The sequence below is a fragment of the Crocuta crocuta genome, unplaced genomic scaffold (genome assembly GCF_008692635.1).
Source record: "Crocuta crocuta isolate KB4526 unplaced genomic scaffold, BGI_CrCroc_1.0 scaffold445, whole genome shotgun sequence".
Classification (NCBI taxonomy): Eukaryota; Metazoa; Chordata; class Mammalia; order Carnivora; family Hyaenidae; genus Crocuta; species Crocuta crocuta.
The window spans coordinates 3,736,923-3,754,541 of record NW_027530847.1 but is presented as its reverse complement, the minus strand read 5'-3'; the positions used below and the strand labels follow the sequence as shown (position 1 = coordinate 3,754,541).

At 52.2% G+C, this 17,619-nt stretch overlaps 2 protein-coding genes across 2 annotated transcripts; one reads left to right on the top strand and one right to left on the bottom strand.

The window, feature by feature from the left end:
• Nucleotides 1–5,034: 5,034 nt before the first annotated feature.
• On the bottom strand, nt 5,035–7,367 carry DEFB124 (defensin beta 124). Its single transcript, XM_077769384.1, has 2 exons — nt 7,310–7,367; nt 5,035–5,189 (listed from the first exon to the last, which is right to left on the bottom strand). Exons 1-2 carry the CDS (start codon nt 7,365–7,367, stop codon nt 5,035–5,037), a joined length of 213 nt encoding a protein of 70 aa, XP_077625510.1.
• A 3,200-nt stretch (nt 7,368–10,567) lies between these two features.
• Nucleotides 10,568–16,029, top strand: REM1 (RRAD and GEM like GTPase 1). Its single transcript, XM_077769409.1, has 4 exons — nt 10,568–10,968; nt 12,017–12,099; nt 14,420–14,621; nt 15,818–16,029. Exons 1-4 carry the CDS (start codon nt 10,629–10,631, stop codon nt 15,928–15,930), a joined length of 738 nt encoding a protein of 245 aa, XP_077625535.1. The 5' UTR covers nt 10,568–10,628; the 3' UTR covers nt 15,931–16,029.
• The last annotated feature ends 1,590 nt before the right edge of the window (nt 16,030–17,619 follow it).

Below are 17,619 nucleotides of genomic sequence, written 5' to 3'. Positions count from 1 at the left end.
CAGTCTGTGACTCCCTCTCTCTCTGACCCTCCCCTGCTCACGCTGTCTCTCTCTCTCTCCTAGAAATAAATAAAACATTAAAAAAAAAATTTTAGAAAAAGTTATTGGGGCACCTAGGTGGCTCAGCTGGTGAAGCGGCCGACTCTTGATTTTGGCTCAGGTCGGATCTCTCGGTTCACCGCATGGAGCCCGGGGTGGGGCTCTGCACTGATAGCGCTGAGCCTGATTGGGATTCTCTCTCTCCCTCTCTCTGCTCTCCCCCCACCCATGCTCTCTCTCTCTCTCTCTCTCTCAAAAATAAATAAATATTAAAAAAAGAAAAAAAGAAAAAATGTTATTTTAAACGTAGTAGAGGTGAGGGACTCCTGGGTGGCTCAGTAGGTTAAGTGTCCAACGTCGGTTCAGGTCATGATCTCACAGTCCGTGGGTTCGAGCCCCGTGTCGGGCTCTGTGCTGACAGCTCAGAGCCTGGAGCCTGCTTCAGATTCTGTGTCTCCCTCTCTCTCTGCCCCTCCTCCATTCACACTCTGTCTCTGTCACTCAAAAAAGAATGTTAAAAATTTTTTTAAAAAAGTAGTAAGAGTGAGTCTGGAAGACAAAATCAAGTGCGAGAGGACTGGGGGGAAGTCCCAGCTCCCCCACTTACTGCGTGTATGACCGGGACAACTCACTTCACCGAGATCTTCAATTGCCTTCTAGAAAAGGAGGATCTAATAACACTATGACTGGGAGAACTAAGAAAGATGAGGTATGGGGCGCCTGGGTGGCTCAGTCAGTTAAGCAACTGACTTCAGCTCAGGTCATGATCTCGAAGTTTGTGGGTTCGAGCCCCGCATCGGGCTCAGTGCTAACAGCTCAGAGCCTGGAGCCTGCTTCCGATTCTATGTCTCCCCCTCTCTCTGTCCGTCCCCTGCTCTTGCTCTATCTGTCTCTGTCTCTCAAAAAATGAATAAACATTAAAAAAAAAAAAGATGAGGTATATAAAACAATTGACACTTACTAATGGCCAACGGACACTATTATTATCACTAGCTCTGCCATTCAACAACTCTTTGGGGAATGCACGTTTCTGCTCTGAAATAGTACTTCTGAATGCTGATGCATAGCAAAAATCGCTTCTCTAGCATCCTCCACTCACCTGGCTCACCTTGCACACCTCCAGGGCCAGGGAGCTCTCTTCCCTCCAAAGCTTCTCCTTCACGATGGCCTGTCCTACCAACGTGTGGCTCTTGTTCCATCTCAGAAAGAGCCTTGACCTAAAGTCCAAAGATTTAAGTCCAAGTCCCATTTCTGTGCCTCAGGAGCTGTATAGCTTTGGACAAGTCACTTTCCCTCTCTGAGCTTGGGAGCCTCTTCCGTGTAGTATCTTGAGGAACCTTCCATTCTAGAATTGCCTTGTGTCCTTGGCCTGTTAGAGGCATCCATGTGACTTAGGAGGTGGGATGGAGGCTTAGACGATGGCTCTTGGGGTGCTGGGTGGGAATCAGCCCTGCTGTGAGGTGTGAGCACCAAGAAAACCATCTAGTCTGTTTGGTCTCAGTTCAGCCCTCAGAAAGATGAGAGCCGCCTCCAGGGCGCCTGGGTGGCTTAGTCGGTTAAGCGTCCAACTTTCGCTTAGGTCATGATCTCGCAGTTCGTGGGTTCGAGCCCCACATCGGGCTCTGTGCTGACAGCCAGCTCAGAGCCTGGAGCCTGTTTCAGTCTGTGACTCCCGCTCTCTCTGACCCTCCCCTGCTCACGCTGTCTCTCTCTCTCTCCTAGAAATAAATAAAACATTAAAAAAAAAAAAAAAGATGAGGGCCGCCTCCGACATGATGCTCTTGGAGAAACCCAGCACCACTTCTGCAGTATTCCTGCCGCAAATGCAGAAGCTGAATTCAATCATGAGCAAACATCAGGCAAACGCAAACCAAGGGACATCCCACAAAATAACTGGCCTGGGCTCCTCAAAAATGTCAATGTCATGAAAGACCGAAGCATGTTCCAGGTAAGGGAGATACAAGACACCCGACAGCTGGGTGTAATATGTGATAATATGTGATCCAGGGGTTTTGCGTAGTTCTCAAGGACTTTTTTGGAATAGCTGGGAAAAGCTGAATAAGCTCTGAAGATTAGACAATAGAATGTTGTCGATGTTAAGGTCCTGATTTTTATAATTATACTGTTTTTAGGAAGAACGCTCTGAAGCATTTAGGTCTAAAGGGATTGTGTCTGATATACAGATAAATACACGCACATATATTTATACATAAATATTATATATTTTTATATACACACAGAGAGAAGAAATGATAAGATAAAAGTAATAAAATGTTAACATATGGAAAGACCAGGTGAAGGATCTATGGTAATTCTTTGTACTGTTCTTGCAGATTTTCTGAAGTCATAAATACCGTGGACAAGGCCAGCGGCGAGCCTCTTGCTCAGTAGAAGTGACGGCGACTGCAGTATTTTATTCACAGAGTACTTACAAAGAACCAGACGACCTCAGCCGGCCCCATAGCTGCCCCATTAGGAGCTAGATTATGCCCATTTTGCAGAGAAGGATTCTGACATTAGACACCGGAAGTGACCTGCCCTGATCGCGTGGCCCGTGGCCCGTGGCCTGTAGCCTGTACGTGGCAGAGCTGGGGTATGAACTTGCATCTGCCTGACTCCTCACTCCCCAAAATCATCACCGTCTTCACTGCAACAAGGTCACAAATTCCCTCACACCATGTCTGGGACTGGCAAACAAAACAAAACAAAACAAACCAACATAGCTTCCTTATTCTTTGTAGAACAACGGAGAGGGGAGGGGTCAGAGTGCAGAACTAAATTTAGTTCGATCCAGTTTAAAACTTGGTCTCATTCAACAAGTTAAATATTCTCTTGAGGTTTCTTGAATTCGGAGAGACTCGGTCTCTCTGCCATAATTGCTCTCAGATTCCTCCTCTCCTCCCCCGCTCCTCCCAAATATGACGATTGGGCTAAGGGTGAGGAGATTCAATGGTCGGTGGCCGGCAGGCATCGGCTGGGATCTGGGTGTCACCGCAAACATCCACTGGCTGAAGCTGAGGCTGATGAGCTGGGCTGGCCTCCCTCTGACTCGTCCAGGCCTCCTGGTGACACTGGCGACATTAGTCGTCTCCCATCAGCTCTCTGTGGTTCTGTGGCTGCCTCTGGGGTTCTTGCCCTCTTTCTAGGCTTCTGACACCAAGCCCACCTCCTCCCCACCACACGGGGTCCTAAATCAGGCCCACTGGCCATCACTTCAATGTCTAGATCACCCAGAAACTAAGGGGGGTACAGAGGCAGGGCTGATACTCAGGTGATAGTCTTGGTTATTAAAATAATCCAGTGCTTCCCTCTTGGTTGGTAACAAGCTGTGGCCCAAGACCCTTCAGTATTGCTGCTTCTGGCACATTCCCAGGTCCCCGTCACACTAGAAACCAAAGGGTTAACGGGGCAGGTAGTCTCCAAGACTCCGCTCCAGCCCTGGGGCTCAGCATCCCACCCAATGACATTAAGTATTCTGGATGTCACCACTGTTTTTAGCCAGGGCAAGCAGGGTCCTTTCCCTTACTCCAAGACTATCCTGAACTTCTCTGGAAAGTCACAGAGGAAAGCAGATAAGAGCCCCTCCATCACTGGTGTTCTCTTCAACTTATTGAATGTGCCTGCCCTTGCTGGGCTCCGCCCCAGGAGAAGGTGAGTCAACACTGAGGCGCTTTCCCATCTCCCTTCCCCCACTCTCAACCCTTCCACGTTGACTATGGAGACTGAAGGACCCAAACCCAGCCTCCCTTCCACCGGGAGTAGGCATGTGACCCAGCTCTGGCCCAAGAGAAGGAAGCAGAAGTCTGCTGAGAGGGGTGGGGGGGATGGTTTGCTTTCCTGGGAAAGGTGAGAAACTAGCTCTATCCTACCTCCCCCTGCTTCCTGATTCAAACGAAGACATCGTGCCTGAAGTTTGGGTAGTCGTATGTGACCCAAGAAGATCCCCAGATGTTCGCCCTGACCTGGTTACTGCCGAACTGCAGATAGGCCCCTGCAAGTTGAGCTCTCTGGTTTTCTCAGCCAGAGGCAATGCTGATGCAGGGTAATGGGAACGAAAGTCTGTCAGCCCACCGCCCGGACTCCGATCCTGTCTTCTACCGCCCGCCTTCCATGTCCACGGTTCCCCCGGCCTGCCAGGCCGACTTCTCCTGCTCAGCTTTCCCTGTGTATGTGAAAACTGCTTTCACAAAATCCCCTGGTCTTCTTCACCTGGGCTGGCCCTTGAAATGCTAAAATAGGAGATCAAGGAACCCAGAGAAATCCTTTTTCTCTCTTGCTCTTTCCCAGGCCTGCCTTTCAAGCCAAATGCAGCATCTCGTTGTGAATGCCAAAGTGGATTAACTCTACCATTATTCATCCTTACTACAACTAACTCATTATTATTATCATTATTAGTTCATATTGTTACTCTTTTTTTTTTTAACGTTTATTTATTTTTGAGAGACAGAGAGAAACAGAGCATAAGCTAGGGAGGGACGGGGGGAGGGGGGGACACAGAATCCGAAGCAGGCTCCTGTACTGACAGCCCAGAGCCTGACACGGGGCTCGAACCCACGGACTGTGAGATCATGACCTGAGCCAAAGTCGGATGCTTCACGGACTGAGGCACCCAGGCTTCCCCATAGTGTTACTCTTAACTCTACTGTTACTTTTGCATTCCTTCTATAAAATCCAAATCTTGTGATGTTATAATTTATCCCCATTTCATGGAGGAGGAGCCCCAGGAGGCTTACGGAGACTGAGTAATTTTTCCGGAGTTGGACAGAGTGGAAGGGATCTAGGCAGGACCGGAACAATTTACAACAGGCATTAAATACCCACTCTCCCCTGACACCTCGGCTCCCTCCACCAACCAACCCTCCATTCCTCCCATACCGGGACCTGGCCCACCCCCCCATGTCCCCAGCATGGGAGTGGCAGGGCAGGAAGCAGACAAGAGGAGACAGCCAGCAGCAGGTGTTTGTTGGAGAGCAAGGGTCCCAGCCCCAGAACCGGCTACGCAGATTCAGTCTTAGAGGGCAGTGGCCGGACTCCATAGGCGAGACAGCACAGGGAGGCATCTGGGCACATGTGCATGTAGGTTTCATGCCTCGTACAGTAAGTTCTGCAGGCCCCTTGGCCTTTCCAGCACCGCTTGAATTCACTTCTCCCTGTGCAGAGGAAGACCACAGGTCACAGAGCAGCCCACGGGTTGTAGGTTAGGCCACTGTTCACGGGCTTGACCACAGATCAAGAGTTAGGCCACAGGTCACATGTGAGAGCACTGTCCACAAATTAGGCCATAGGACCCAGGTTTAGCTCTCTGGTCACTGTGTTAGCTGACCGGTCATACAACTCACAGGTCATAACTGAGGCCACAGGACATGAACTCTGACCACAGGTCAAGGGTTAGACTAAAGGCAACAGACTAGACCGCTCGCCAGAGAGGAGACAGCTAGTGACAATTGAGCCCACAGATTTCAGTCCAGGTTCGCCTCCGGATCACAAGTTTGATCCCTGGCTGCAAGATAGAAATGCATTTCTTGGGGCGCCTGGGTGGCTCAGTCAGTTGAGCGTCCGGCTTTGGCTCAGGTCATGATCTCACAGTCTGTGGGTTCGAGCCCCGCATCGGGCTCTGTACTGACAGCCAGCTCAGAGCCTGGAGACTGTCCTCAGATTCTGTGTCTCCCTCTCTCTCTGCCCCTCTCATGCTCATGCTGTCTCTCTCTCTCTCTCTCTCAAAAATAAATAAAACATTAAAAATTAAAAAAAAAAACACGAAGTTCTTGTCCAAGTTCACCTACTGTCCAGGTACGCTCTAAGCGCTTTTCATAACAACAGTATGCAATTATAGTTGGTCTTATTATGATCTCTGTGATACAAGGTGGGGACACTGAGGCACAGGAAGATGAACAACCTTGCCCAAGATTACAGAGTCATCAAGGGGCAGAGCCAAGGTTCAAACCCAGGTAGTCATGAGGCTCTAGAGTCCATGATTATAACTGTAACATAAACTGCCTCGCACACATATGGATCCATTTAATGCAGTGGAGGAATTTCTCCCCACGGGCTATGGAAAAGGTGGGGCTTTGGAGGAATGCGTCCTGTACCCCCTCTGAAGGTCCTCTACGAGGCCTCAGGTTCCTCACCTGTATCACTCCCTTTTAGGGGGTCAGTTATAGGAAATTTAATTGTTTTAGCACAGGGCCTGGCATGTAGTAAATACTCAATAAACGAGGGGCGTCTGGGTGGCTCAGTTGGTTGAGCATCCGACTTCAGCTCACATCATGATCTACCGGTTTGTGGGTTCAAGCCCCACATCGGGCTCTGTGCTGACAGCTCGGAGCCCGGAACCTGCTTTGGATTCTGTGTCTCCCTCTCTCTCTGCCCCTCCCCCACTCGCATTCCCTCCCTCTCTCTCAAAAATAAATAAACATTTAAAAAATGATACATAAAAAATAAATAAAGTGGTTAAGATATCCAAGATTGACTTCAAGAGAGTTCACTAAAACAAGACTCATTCAGTTTGACAGTTGTTGAGGTTGGATGGAGACCCAGAGGGTTTTCATATAATTTTTTATTTGTGTTTGGCATTTTCTAAAATAAAAAGGTTTCTTTTAAAAACTGACATCATTAGATTATTCTCTATTTTTGCATACATTTACATTTTCCCATAATAAAAAATTTTTAACTCACCTTGTATCTCATATTATTGTCTCTACTATCCTGTAAATTTCAGGTGTTTCAAAATAAAAACTTTAGGGGCACCTGGGTGGCTCAGTCGGTTAAGTGTCTGACTTCAGCTCAGGTCATGATCTCACGGTTCGTGGATTCGAACCCCGTATCGGGCTCTGTGCTGACAGCTAGCTCAGAGCCTGGAGCCTGCTTCAGATTCTGTGTCTCCCCCTCTCTCTGACCCTCCCCTGCTTGCTCTCTCTCTCTGTCTCTCAAAAATAAAAACAAATAAAATAAAAAACATAAAATACCAGCACGATGAAAGCAAACATCTTTTTTCCTTTCCCAGCACTTGTCACAGTGCTGACACACGGTGAATATTTTTCAAATAAATATTTGTCAAGTGAATCCCATTTTAAAGATTAGGAAACTGAGGTGCAGACAGATTTAGGAAGTTGCCCTAAGGTGCCCAGCAAGTCAGTGTTGGGGCCAGAACTCAGTCACTGGTCTAGGCCTCCTCTGTCCCCCAGAACCTGGGAGGCTCTCCCTCATTTCTGCGCATGCACACACACACACACACACACACACACACACACACACACACAGGTGATGTTACCTGGTGGCACATGACCCAGGACCAGAAGAGCCATAATCAGCAGAAGGGGCTGTGTCATGGCCACGGAGCTTCTGGGGCAATGACCAAAGGAGCCAGGCGTACTGAGCCTGGCTGCCTGAGGCCCAGCCTTTATCCTGCAGATCAAGGCAGGAATGTGGGCAGCAGACCTAAGTGGGAGGCTAGGGCTCTGTGGTCCTGAGGATGTAGGACCTCAGCCAGCTCTGCGGGGAACTGGTCAGCCATACCCTCCAGAGGTTGCTGAGCTCTAGAGCTATGGACAGGATTTCCTGAAGCGATGTCTGAGGTCAGAAACTAGACATCTCCCCCTCCTGAGAGGGTGGGGAAAGGCTGGGCTTCAGAGAGACCCGGTTCAATGCCAGCGTCTCTCTCCAATCGCTGTGCTACCTTGGACAAATCATGCACCCTCTCTGAGCCTCAGACTGTCATCAAGGAAATGATGACAGCCCCCCCCCCCGCCACCTTGCAAGGCTAAATACATGGACATTTCCTGATGCCGAGGAGATGGGGCCAGAACTCACTCACCCATTCAAATAAGCATGTATTTAGATCACTCGGAAAATGGGGAAGAGTAACAGTAGTTACCTCACAGAGACTAAGGGCTACCTAGCTCAGGTAGAGGATTAAACAAAATAGTACAGTGGTTCTCAAAGTGTGATACCCACACCAGCACACAGCAGCAATATCCAGAGCTTGTGAGAAATGCAAATCCTCAAGCTCTACCCAAACCTATTGAATCAAAAGCTCTGGGCAAGGGTCCCAGCAAGCTGACAAGCCTCCAAGTGATTCTACTACACAGCTAAAATCTGAGGGCCACTGAAACCGTATGTGCAAATAGCTTAGAACACTGTCCTGCCCAGGCATCTGAGTTGCTGCCTGAGAGATGAGTAGCAAAAAGAGTATCTCAGGCAGAAGGAACAGAATGTACCTGAAAGAGTAGGGCATGGCCAGAGAGAGGTTCGTTGGGAGGAGAGATTGGAAATGACCCTGCAGAGGACAATGTGCTCCCAGAGCACAATGGGCCTTGGACTCCAAGCTCAGGCTGTACGTGTTAGGTAACCTGTCCAGATACCACTTTTAAATAAAGACACCGATGCCCCCAGAAGCGAGGTGTCTTGCTCAAGGCTCTACAGCAATTGAGCTACGGAGCTGGGGCTGGAAGCTAAGTCGTCTCACTCCTAGACAATGTGTGACCGGACATCAGTCACAGCCCGTCTTGTAGGTAGGAAAGGGACTCTCGGAAGTCCAGAGCACAGAAGGAGGCCAGACATGAGGGGGTTCAGCGTCCGGCCAGAGCCCCGCGGGGCTGAGCTAATCTACAGGCTGCTGTGGGAGTTGCTCCCAGCTGGACACCTGGACCCGCTCAGCCATGACAATGAGCTCCACCCACAGGTACAGTCTGGTCTGCATGGCCCCACACACAAACCTGCCCTCCCCAGTCCCTCTTGATCTCAAAGGAAGCACCCTGCTCAAAGAGCCTGGATTCTGGCCCCTGGCCAGAATCACCAGTTCCCTATAGCCAACTGCTCTGCTCTACCAGCATCACAGCGTCCCTCTCCTTTAAGTGCCTAGGAAGATTTTTTTCCCCCTAAGCCATGGCGGTAAGAGAAAGGGACAGTGGGCTGAGAGGCAGAAGCCCGAGTCCCAGGGCAAGGTAAACCTCAGTTTAATTATCCTCTTAGCATTCTATCAGGATTAAATGAGCTAAAAATCTAGGCAAAGTGATCAAATCATACTAACCACAGCCCAGATGCTCAGCAAATATTCATCAAAAAGGGGGCAGCCATTCTTCCAGGCACAGGACAGACCCCTGCATAAAGAGCGCTTAACCCAGAATTTGGTGAACAAATGAGTGGGACGCCCAAATCAGGTATCAGAAGTCTTTAGTTCACTTCCTAGGCTCCGCCCTCCCCTGGGGGCCACCTCCCAAAATTCATTCACCATCGGGCGGAGAGTTTCTCAAAGTGGGGTCCATGAACTCTGCATGAAGATCACCTGGGCACTTGCTTAAAGTGCAGATTCCCGACCCCCTCTCCCAGAACTGCTGAATCCGCCTCTCTTGGAGGGTGGGGCCTGGGAATCAGCATTCAGCCAGTTCCGAGGGCTAAGGTCGGGGCACCCCGCTGCAGGCGTGAACGCAGAGAGGCTCCAGACCCCGGAATTCAGGAACCCCATCTTGGCTCTCTCGCGCCCCCCACCCGGCCACCGCCACCACCACNNCAGCGCCCGCGCAGCCCGCCGCCAACTTAGTCAAGTTGGAGCGGAGTTTGCCAGGCGCCTGCATGGGGGGGCTCTGCGGCGCAGGCAGCGGCGAGGAAGGCCTCGAACCCGCGTCCTGGGGTGAGGGTCCGCCGACCTGGGACCCGGAGGGTTGTATGGCCTCGGACAAGGAACCCTCCCGGGGTCAATGGACTCAGACCCAGGGCTCTGGGCTGGGGAGGCCTGGACTCAGACCCGGGGGATGGGAAATGCGTCCCGGGGCCCTGGAGGTCTCCTCCGCCGCCCCCTGCCGGGACCCTGTCCTGCCACCAAACAGGACAGGGCCCGGCTGCCTCCAAACCCCTGCCCCCCAACAGCCGCTGGAGGCTGTCGTGCCAGCGTCTCCTGAATTTTTCAAGCAGGGGGCGGGCCGGACACGCCGTTCCCATGGCACCAGGGCTCTCGGGTTACAGCCCAGGGTACCCCCAGACTCCCGTCGCCCTTCGGAATACCAACCCACCCCGTGCTGCCTCTTACTCAGCCCTCAGCGGAACCGAACCCCCCAGGGGCCCTCAACCCTCCGCACCCCCAACCCAGATCTGAACCTTGGGGAAGAGAGCTGCGGAGTAGGGCAGGACCGGGGCGATTCAGGTGCCTTTCCGAACGCGGGTCCCATGTTCCAAATGGCACGTCTGTGGACCTGGGCGTGTGCGTGCTTGTATGGACTTCCCACCTCGCTGGGGCCCCTCTGTCTCTGTCCGTGTGTCCTGGGGTATTCGGTCATCCTCAAGGCATAGGAAGTGGCCTCTGGGTGTGCATGCGTGTGCTCACAGCCTGCACACTCACCCCTCCCAGCCTGACCCAGGCTTACTTTGACCCTGAAGCCAGGAAGCCCCAAGGAGCTGAGGCACCTCCTCCTGTCATTTGAACAAGAGAAGGTTTGGGAGGAAGTCATCTCAGAAGCTCATCGGGACCCTGCAGAAGGGGCTTACAGTACCTGGCTCACTGCGCATTCCTGGTTCTTGTTCACAGAAGGAAGGAAGGAAAGAAGGAAGGAAGGAAGGAAGGAAGAAGCAAGCGCGCAAAGCCTTTCCACCCAAGGATGACACTAAACACCGAGCAAGAAGCAAAGAGCCCCCTGCGTCGGCGAGCCAGCACTCCACTGCCTTTGTCCGCCCGGGGTCACCAACCTGGCCTCCTGTGTACAGCACCTTCCACAAAACCCCAGCATCCCCCACTGGGCCAGTCATCTTCCCTCAATCCTCCCACCCGGCAGCCTTCACCTGCACCTAATGGTTGGTCATCCGAATCCAGCGACTCTGAAGGCTCCTGGGAGGCCCTCTACCGCGTGGTACTGCTGGGTGATCCCGGCGTAGGGAAGACCAGCCTGGCCAGCCTGTTTGCAGGGAAGCAAGAGCGAGACCTCCATGAACAGCTGGGAGGTAGGGACCCTGTGGGCTGGGCTGGGATGTGGCCCTAGGAGCAAAAACCCTGCAGTCAGGGGCACAAGGCTGCCAAGAACAGTTGTGCAACTCACACACTGCTCAACACTAAAGGGCATCATTCACATAGACTGTGAAGTGAATGATGCCCCCTCCCTAGAGTTGTGCAGGGCACAGCCCGCACAATGGCCTAGAGGAGGGAAATTCATTGAACGGTGAGAATTTTGCCAGTTTCTCATGGATGATTAATTTCCATGTCAGAAGGGAAGCAATTCTGAGCTCCAGGAATCTCAAATGGTAAGAGATAAGTAGGCCTCCACCCAGCTCAGAAACTCCGAGCCCCAACTGCCCCTGACTCTCGGATCCTCCTACCTCCACAGCCCATCACGACCTGCAGCAAAATTAAGATCCTGCCCAAAATGGAGACCCCCCCCCCCGTTCCCTTATTCTCAAGTGACACAGTGAGCTGAAAGGGTCAGGGGTGCCAGGATGAGGGGAGACAGAGACAGGATGGAGGAAATGAAGAGGGGTCCCTACAGGACTAGCTGAGAGTCCACAGGATGAGTGTGGAGAGGGAGGTTGGTTAAAAGCAAAGAGAAAGTGGGGACACTCTGGCCACGCCCCTTCTCTAGCCTTGACCCCTCTGAGTGTGAGAACCCTCACACATGGACATATGTGCATCTGTAGGTGTGACAGATGGGGAGCTTGAGGCCCTTTAAAGAGGGTTCATATGACCTGCCTGACGCATACACTAAGCCAGGGACAGAGCAGGGTTGGGAGAATTCCTAGCCAACTTTAATCCCACCATCCCGCACGCATCAACCAACCACACTAGCAAAAGCTTTCCCAGCACCTACTACGTGCCAGATATCTTGCTGGCAGCTGGGGAGACATGGCTCCCCATGGAGTTTCTTGACCTGTCAGGAGAGACAGACATCAAGCAAGTGTGAGCCCTTCCAACACAAGTGGAGGGGGCGGTGTGATCAGAAAGGGGACTGGCGGGGCCATCCCCACCTCCCTGAGATCTGGCTCTTCCCCTTGGTTGCAGAAGATGTGTACGAGAGGACCCTCACGGTGGATGGAGAGGATACCACGCTGGTGGTCATGGACACCTGGGAGGCTGAGAAACGGGTATGGCACCGCGAGCAGGACTGGGGGTGGGGGGTGGAGGTGTGGAGCCTAGGGCCAGACCCCTGTCCCCTCCTCGGATGCTACGCAGCAGGGACAGGGCAGAGGCCATCCTCAGCAACCCCCAAAACCGACAGCTCCCAGGCAGGCTTTGGAACCAAAGAATGAAGAACTTATGACCCTGAGTCCTTCCTTGCTCCATTGATGCCCTCGCCGGCCCCCCCCCAGGATGTGCTTCTCCCCCTGCAAACCTCCACTTTGTCCTCAGCACCCTCATCCCCCCCCACACACACCCACACACACTGTGCAGAAGGAACCAAAATGCACCAAAATGCCAGAGGCTAAACCGCCCCCCCCCCTTATCTTGCTTACCCGTTGTGTGGCTTTGTGCAATGGACTCACAGCCCACTCTGGGCTTCAGTTTTCTCAACAGATAAATGGGTTGATCGTTCCTGCCTTCCTTACCAGCTGGTTTTTTAAAGGTCTTATGCAATTTCACAGTGAGGAGCACAGTGTGGAACATGAAAGAAACAATGACGAAAATAGGTGAAGGGATGTAAATAGTGATCATTCTTATTACTCGTAACTTGGTAGCCAGTAAAGAAGGAAACCGAAGGATGTCCTTCCCTACCCTTCCAGAGCAGGAAGAAAGCAGCAGACAAGGATGTGTCCCTATAATGCTTGTCTTACCTTGTTTGAGTTTTCTTTTTTCTTGCTAAACAGATAACACATGCTCATTGTAGAAGTTTGAAGAAATACAACCAAGCAGAGAGAAGGATGTAAAAATCACCTAGGAGCCTATCTCAGTAAGGGGTAGGCCCCGCCCCTACCATGCAGAGGCCCCGCCCATGGGGTGGGCCTTAGGAGGGCACTGTTGGGTGATTGGCCAGAGTAGCTGACAGCCCCAGCGATAGGCGGAAAGGATGGGGAGGAAGGAGCTAAGGGGCCAATTCCTTTCTGGCAGTATAAAAGGACACCCATATCCAAATGAGTCTGAGGAGGATGATGATGATGGTATTCCTCACAGCAACTAGCATTTATGCAGCTGGGTGGAAGCCTACCCTTTTTCCAAATGTCAGCCCCTGTGCTAAGCTCTAGATATATATTATGACGTTTAATCAAAATGAAATCTGTAAGTGAGCATCCTGATTCCCATTCTGATGAAGAAACTAAAGCTCAGAGAGATTCAGTAATGGGTCCAAAGTTGTCAGAGAGCAAGTGGAATTCAAACCCAGATCTATAAGACTCTGAACCTGTATTCTATTTTTTAAGGTTTTTTTTTTTTTTTTTTTTTTTGAGAGAGGGAGAGGAGCAGGGAAGGGGTGGAGAGAGACAGAGAGAGAGAGAGTCCCAAACAGGTTCTGGAGAGCTATCAGTGCAGAGCCCAATGTGGGGCTCAAACTCACGAACTGTGAGATCATGACCTGAGCCAAAATCAAGATTCAGCTGCTTAACCAACTGAGCCACCCAGGTGCCCTCCGAGTCAGTACTCTTATGCAGAGGACTGTCCCTCTCCATCCCCACTGGGAACACCACCTTCTGAGCCTTCAGGTGGGGTTTCACCCCTTCACTCATTCATTGAAAAANTTTAATGTTGTTGAAAATCTTATGGGGCAGAGCCCAGTGAATTAAGAAAAGTGATCAGCCTGGGAGTCTCATTGGGAAAGCCGGGGAGGAAGAGTACTGGAACCGGATTCTGTGCCCAGCTGGCTATATGACCTTGAGGACGTTTTCTCTTCTCTTCTGGCCCTGGGTTTTTCTTCAAGTAAAATGGGGAAATGGAACCAGTTTCCCTGGTTGGGGACGGTGGAGGGTGGAGGCAATTTCCAAAGAGGGTTCACACAGTAGCAGTGTCGCTGGAGTAAGTTTTTATTTACTTATTTATTTGAGAGAGAGAGAGAGAAAGAGAGAAGGGAGGGGAGGGAATCTTAAGCAGGCTCCTTGCTGTCAGTCTAGCAAGACCGAGCCCTCCTCAGAAACCAGACACAAGAGCTGAACTCTCCTTGGCAGGAAGAGAAACCAAACAAATCTTTTGTCTCCAGCGTCCAGCGCACCGAAGGAACCTATGAATGAGAAAATACAGCGCGCTGGTGTCACTAGCCCGGTTTTTCATAGAGAATCGGAGGCTCAGAGAGGATTGTGGTTTACCCACGGCGACGACCCGGGGAATCGAGACGGAATTTGTTCCTCGAACTTGTCCAGATGATGCACCTCGGCCCCAGCCCGCCCCCCAGACCATCCCAGCCCCACCTTTCTCGGCCACGCCCCTCCGGCTGAGAGGTAGGTACCGTTTGAGCACAGGCCTGGGGTCCCTCTGTTGCAGGATGAAAGCTGGCGCCAGGACTCCTGCCTGCAGGTGGGCAGCGCCTACGTCATCGTGTACTCCATAGCAGACAGAGGAAGCTTCGAGAGCGCCTCGGAGCTCCGCATTCAGCTGCGGCGCGAGCATCAGGCCGACCACGTGCCCATCATCCTGGTGGGCAACAAGGCCGACCTTGCCCGCTGCCGGGAGGTCTCCGTGGAAGGTGAGCGTCTACTCCTCCCTCCTCCTCCAGCTTCCTCTCAGCTGCTCCCCCCCCCCCCCCACGCCCCTGCATCTGCTTGCCTAAGCCTGACAGCCAGGAACTGTTCTCGTTTCCTCTTTCACTTCCGGAAACCAAGCCCCCAAATCCCGTGAGGCCCACTTCCCTTAACCCCACATTCCCTTCCCCCTATGCCCACCACCTCTGCCCCCCTTGGCATCTCCACCTTGGCCTTGGCCTGGGCCTGCCCCACCCCCACTACTCTCTCCCCATCGAATGGGTCCTCCTCGCCAGCTACCAGAGTTCTCCAAAACCAGATCTGACCTTGTCACTACTTTGCTTAAAAACCTCCCTGTGGCTCCCCTGTGCCCTTAATTAACGGAGACACTTTATCCACCGGACACGATAGGTCCTACAAGCTTTTCAGGGGCTTATATCTGAGACCTGAAACAAATATTAGCTCCAAAATAAATACCGTATGAAATTTGTAAATTTAAAATCTCACAAAGCTTTAACTGTCCCCCAAATATAATCTTGTGACAGCCAACAGCTGCAAACCGAAACGTGTAGTTATATATAAATTGTATTTAAAGTGGGATGGGGAATGGATTTCAATGCATTTGATAACGTGTGGGACCCATACAGAGCTTATAATGGCCCTCCTCGCAGAAGGGCAAAATCTAAAAAATATGGAAACTGAGAGCCAGAGAGGGTAAGCCAGTTCCACGGGGTCACCAGCCACTGGGGACTAGAACCCAGGCCCCTGTCTCCCAGCCCCGTGGCTTCCTGGAGATGGAAGACCATACGCTTTGTGAGCAAACGTCCCCAAATTCCACAACATAATCCCCAGGAGGTTTTGTTAAAATGCTGTCCCAGACCTCAGCCCAGACCTACCAAATCAGATACTCTGCTGGTGGTTTCAGAAATCTGCACTTTAACAATCTCCCCCAGATAATTCTGATGCACACCTTAGACCTCTTACCTGGCATTCAAGGCCCATTCCAGCCTCACTTTGCTACCAGTATCAGTCCCTAGTCTGTGCACGGACACGCCGAAACCGGGTCTCATTTTCCTCGGAATCCCCTGGCACCCAACACAAGATAGGGCACCAGGAAAAAAGGGATTCAGCCTGAGACTCAACACGCCTCTTCCCACCTTTATGTCCCCCTCCACCCGGCCCGTCTGACCCCGCCCCTCAGAGGGCCGCGCCTGCGCAGTGGTGTTCGACTGCAAGTTCATCGAGACGTCGGCCACGCTGCAGCACAATGTGGCCGAGCTCTTCGAGGGCGTGGTGCGNTCCTGGCACGGCTGACGGCCCGCAGCGCCCGCCGCCGGGCACTCAAGGCCCGCTCCAAGTCTTGCCACAACCTGGCGGTGCTCTGAGGCCGCCTGGCCTCCTGGGGGTGGCGGAACACTGGGCTGCACTGATGCCACCGAGGGTCCTCGACGCAGTTGCCTGGACTCAGCACAGTGCGCTGTGCCTGCCCGTTACCCCGAGGGCCGGAGCATCTCCCGGAGCTGCAACTTCAGGGACTCCTCCCCCCCTTCCCCAGGAAGGGGTGGACAGACTATGGGGCCGAAGCCCCAAGCTGGGCACAGACTAGGGTTTTTTTTACGTCGTGCGTGTCTTTTTGTAAAAATCTTCCTTGTCCCTTGGCTCTGGCCAACTCCCTGCAATAAACCAGACCAGAAGGATGTCTTCTCTGAGTGCCCAGACCTCTTCTTTTGGAGTCTTCCAGGCATCTCCACCTCCACTCTCCCATATACACTAGCGGCAGACTGGGTTAGCCTGATGACTTGGGTCAAGGTCAGTTAGTAAAATCAGTTGTGTGTTCAGGCCCTGCTCCCCTTCTGCCAACCACTGGGCGTGGCCTCTGTNCCCCCCCCCCCCCCCCCTCACAGCCCCTCTCATCTTTGAGGGAGACCCAGTGGAGCAGACAATCCCAATTCAGTGTGCTGACCTCCTATTTTCTCATAAACCCATTTTTTAGATTATAGATTCATAAAAGCTCATCCGGAAGGAATGTCAGCCATTCATGCTCACAATATAATAGCTACTGTTTGTTAGGTGCGGTGTTCTAGGCTGTCACAACTAGTAATTGATCTCCACAAACCCTGTTTGCTAATTAGAAAAATAGAGATGCGGGATGGTGAAGGCTTATGCTCAAGATCACATAGCTACTGTAAGTGAAGTTGTCAAGATTCCAACCCAGGCTTGTCAGGCTAGAGTCTGTGCCCTTACCTACAGTCCTCTTGGAGAATGTGACCGAAAGCTATGGAGTCCCGGGGAAATGGACTTTCAAACACAAGTTTGCATACAATTTAAAGTCGAGGGGGGTGCTTACCTCCATGAAACCCAATCCACTAATCCCCAGGATTCGTTCAACTCATTCGTTTTTCTGAATGTGGAAACCGAAGCCCAGAGAGGGTAAGTGAGCATCCCAGCGGTACCCAGCCAGGGAGGGTGAGGACTAGACCCCAGCGCCCAGCCTCCTCTCATGTCTGTGCAGGAAGTAGGAGGTAGTGAGGCCTCCAGCCTGGCTGGGGCTGGACCTTAGGGGTCAGGTCAGGAGTTTCCAGCTGAAGGGGAAAGGGGTGTCACTGCTTTGAGATCAGAACAAGATGCAAATGGTTTGGACCGTCACGTCCCTGATGGCTGACACCCCTGCCCCCAGCCAGCTGGCCTGCCCAGACGCCTCGGTCACTAGGAATGCCGTGCCAGAGAAGACTGGAGCTTGGGCAGACGAGCCCACATCCTCCGTCTTCAAACCCCCATCGGTGCCCTGCTGGCACTTATTTCCCCATCCCCACTCCCGCCGGGGCAAGGGAGGAGGGGGAGGGTCTTCCCCCACCCCAAGCTGTCGCTGGCCTGCGGTCGTGGGGGAGGGGCTGCAGTTGTGGAAAGTTGGCAGAGGCAGCCGGCAGCAGCCGGAGAGTGGAAAAAATGATATCAAACCCGGAAAAATGCAGGCCGGATGGAGGGCCTGAGTCGGCCCTGGGA

Bases quoted from the DNA above. Each gene is read 5' to 3' on its own strand.
- DEFB124 (XM_077769384.1), bottom strand. From the start codon at position 7,367: ATGACACAGCCCCTTCTGCTGATTATGGCTCTTCTGGTCCTGGGTCAT. The intron at 5,190-7,309 runs GTAACATCACCT...TCCTCTGCACAG, and splicing joins CCTGGGTCATGTGCCACCAG to GGAGAAGTGAATTCAAGCGG.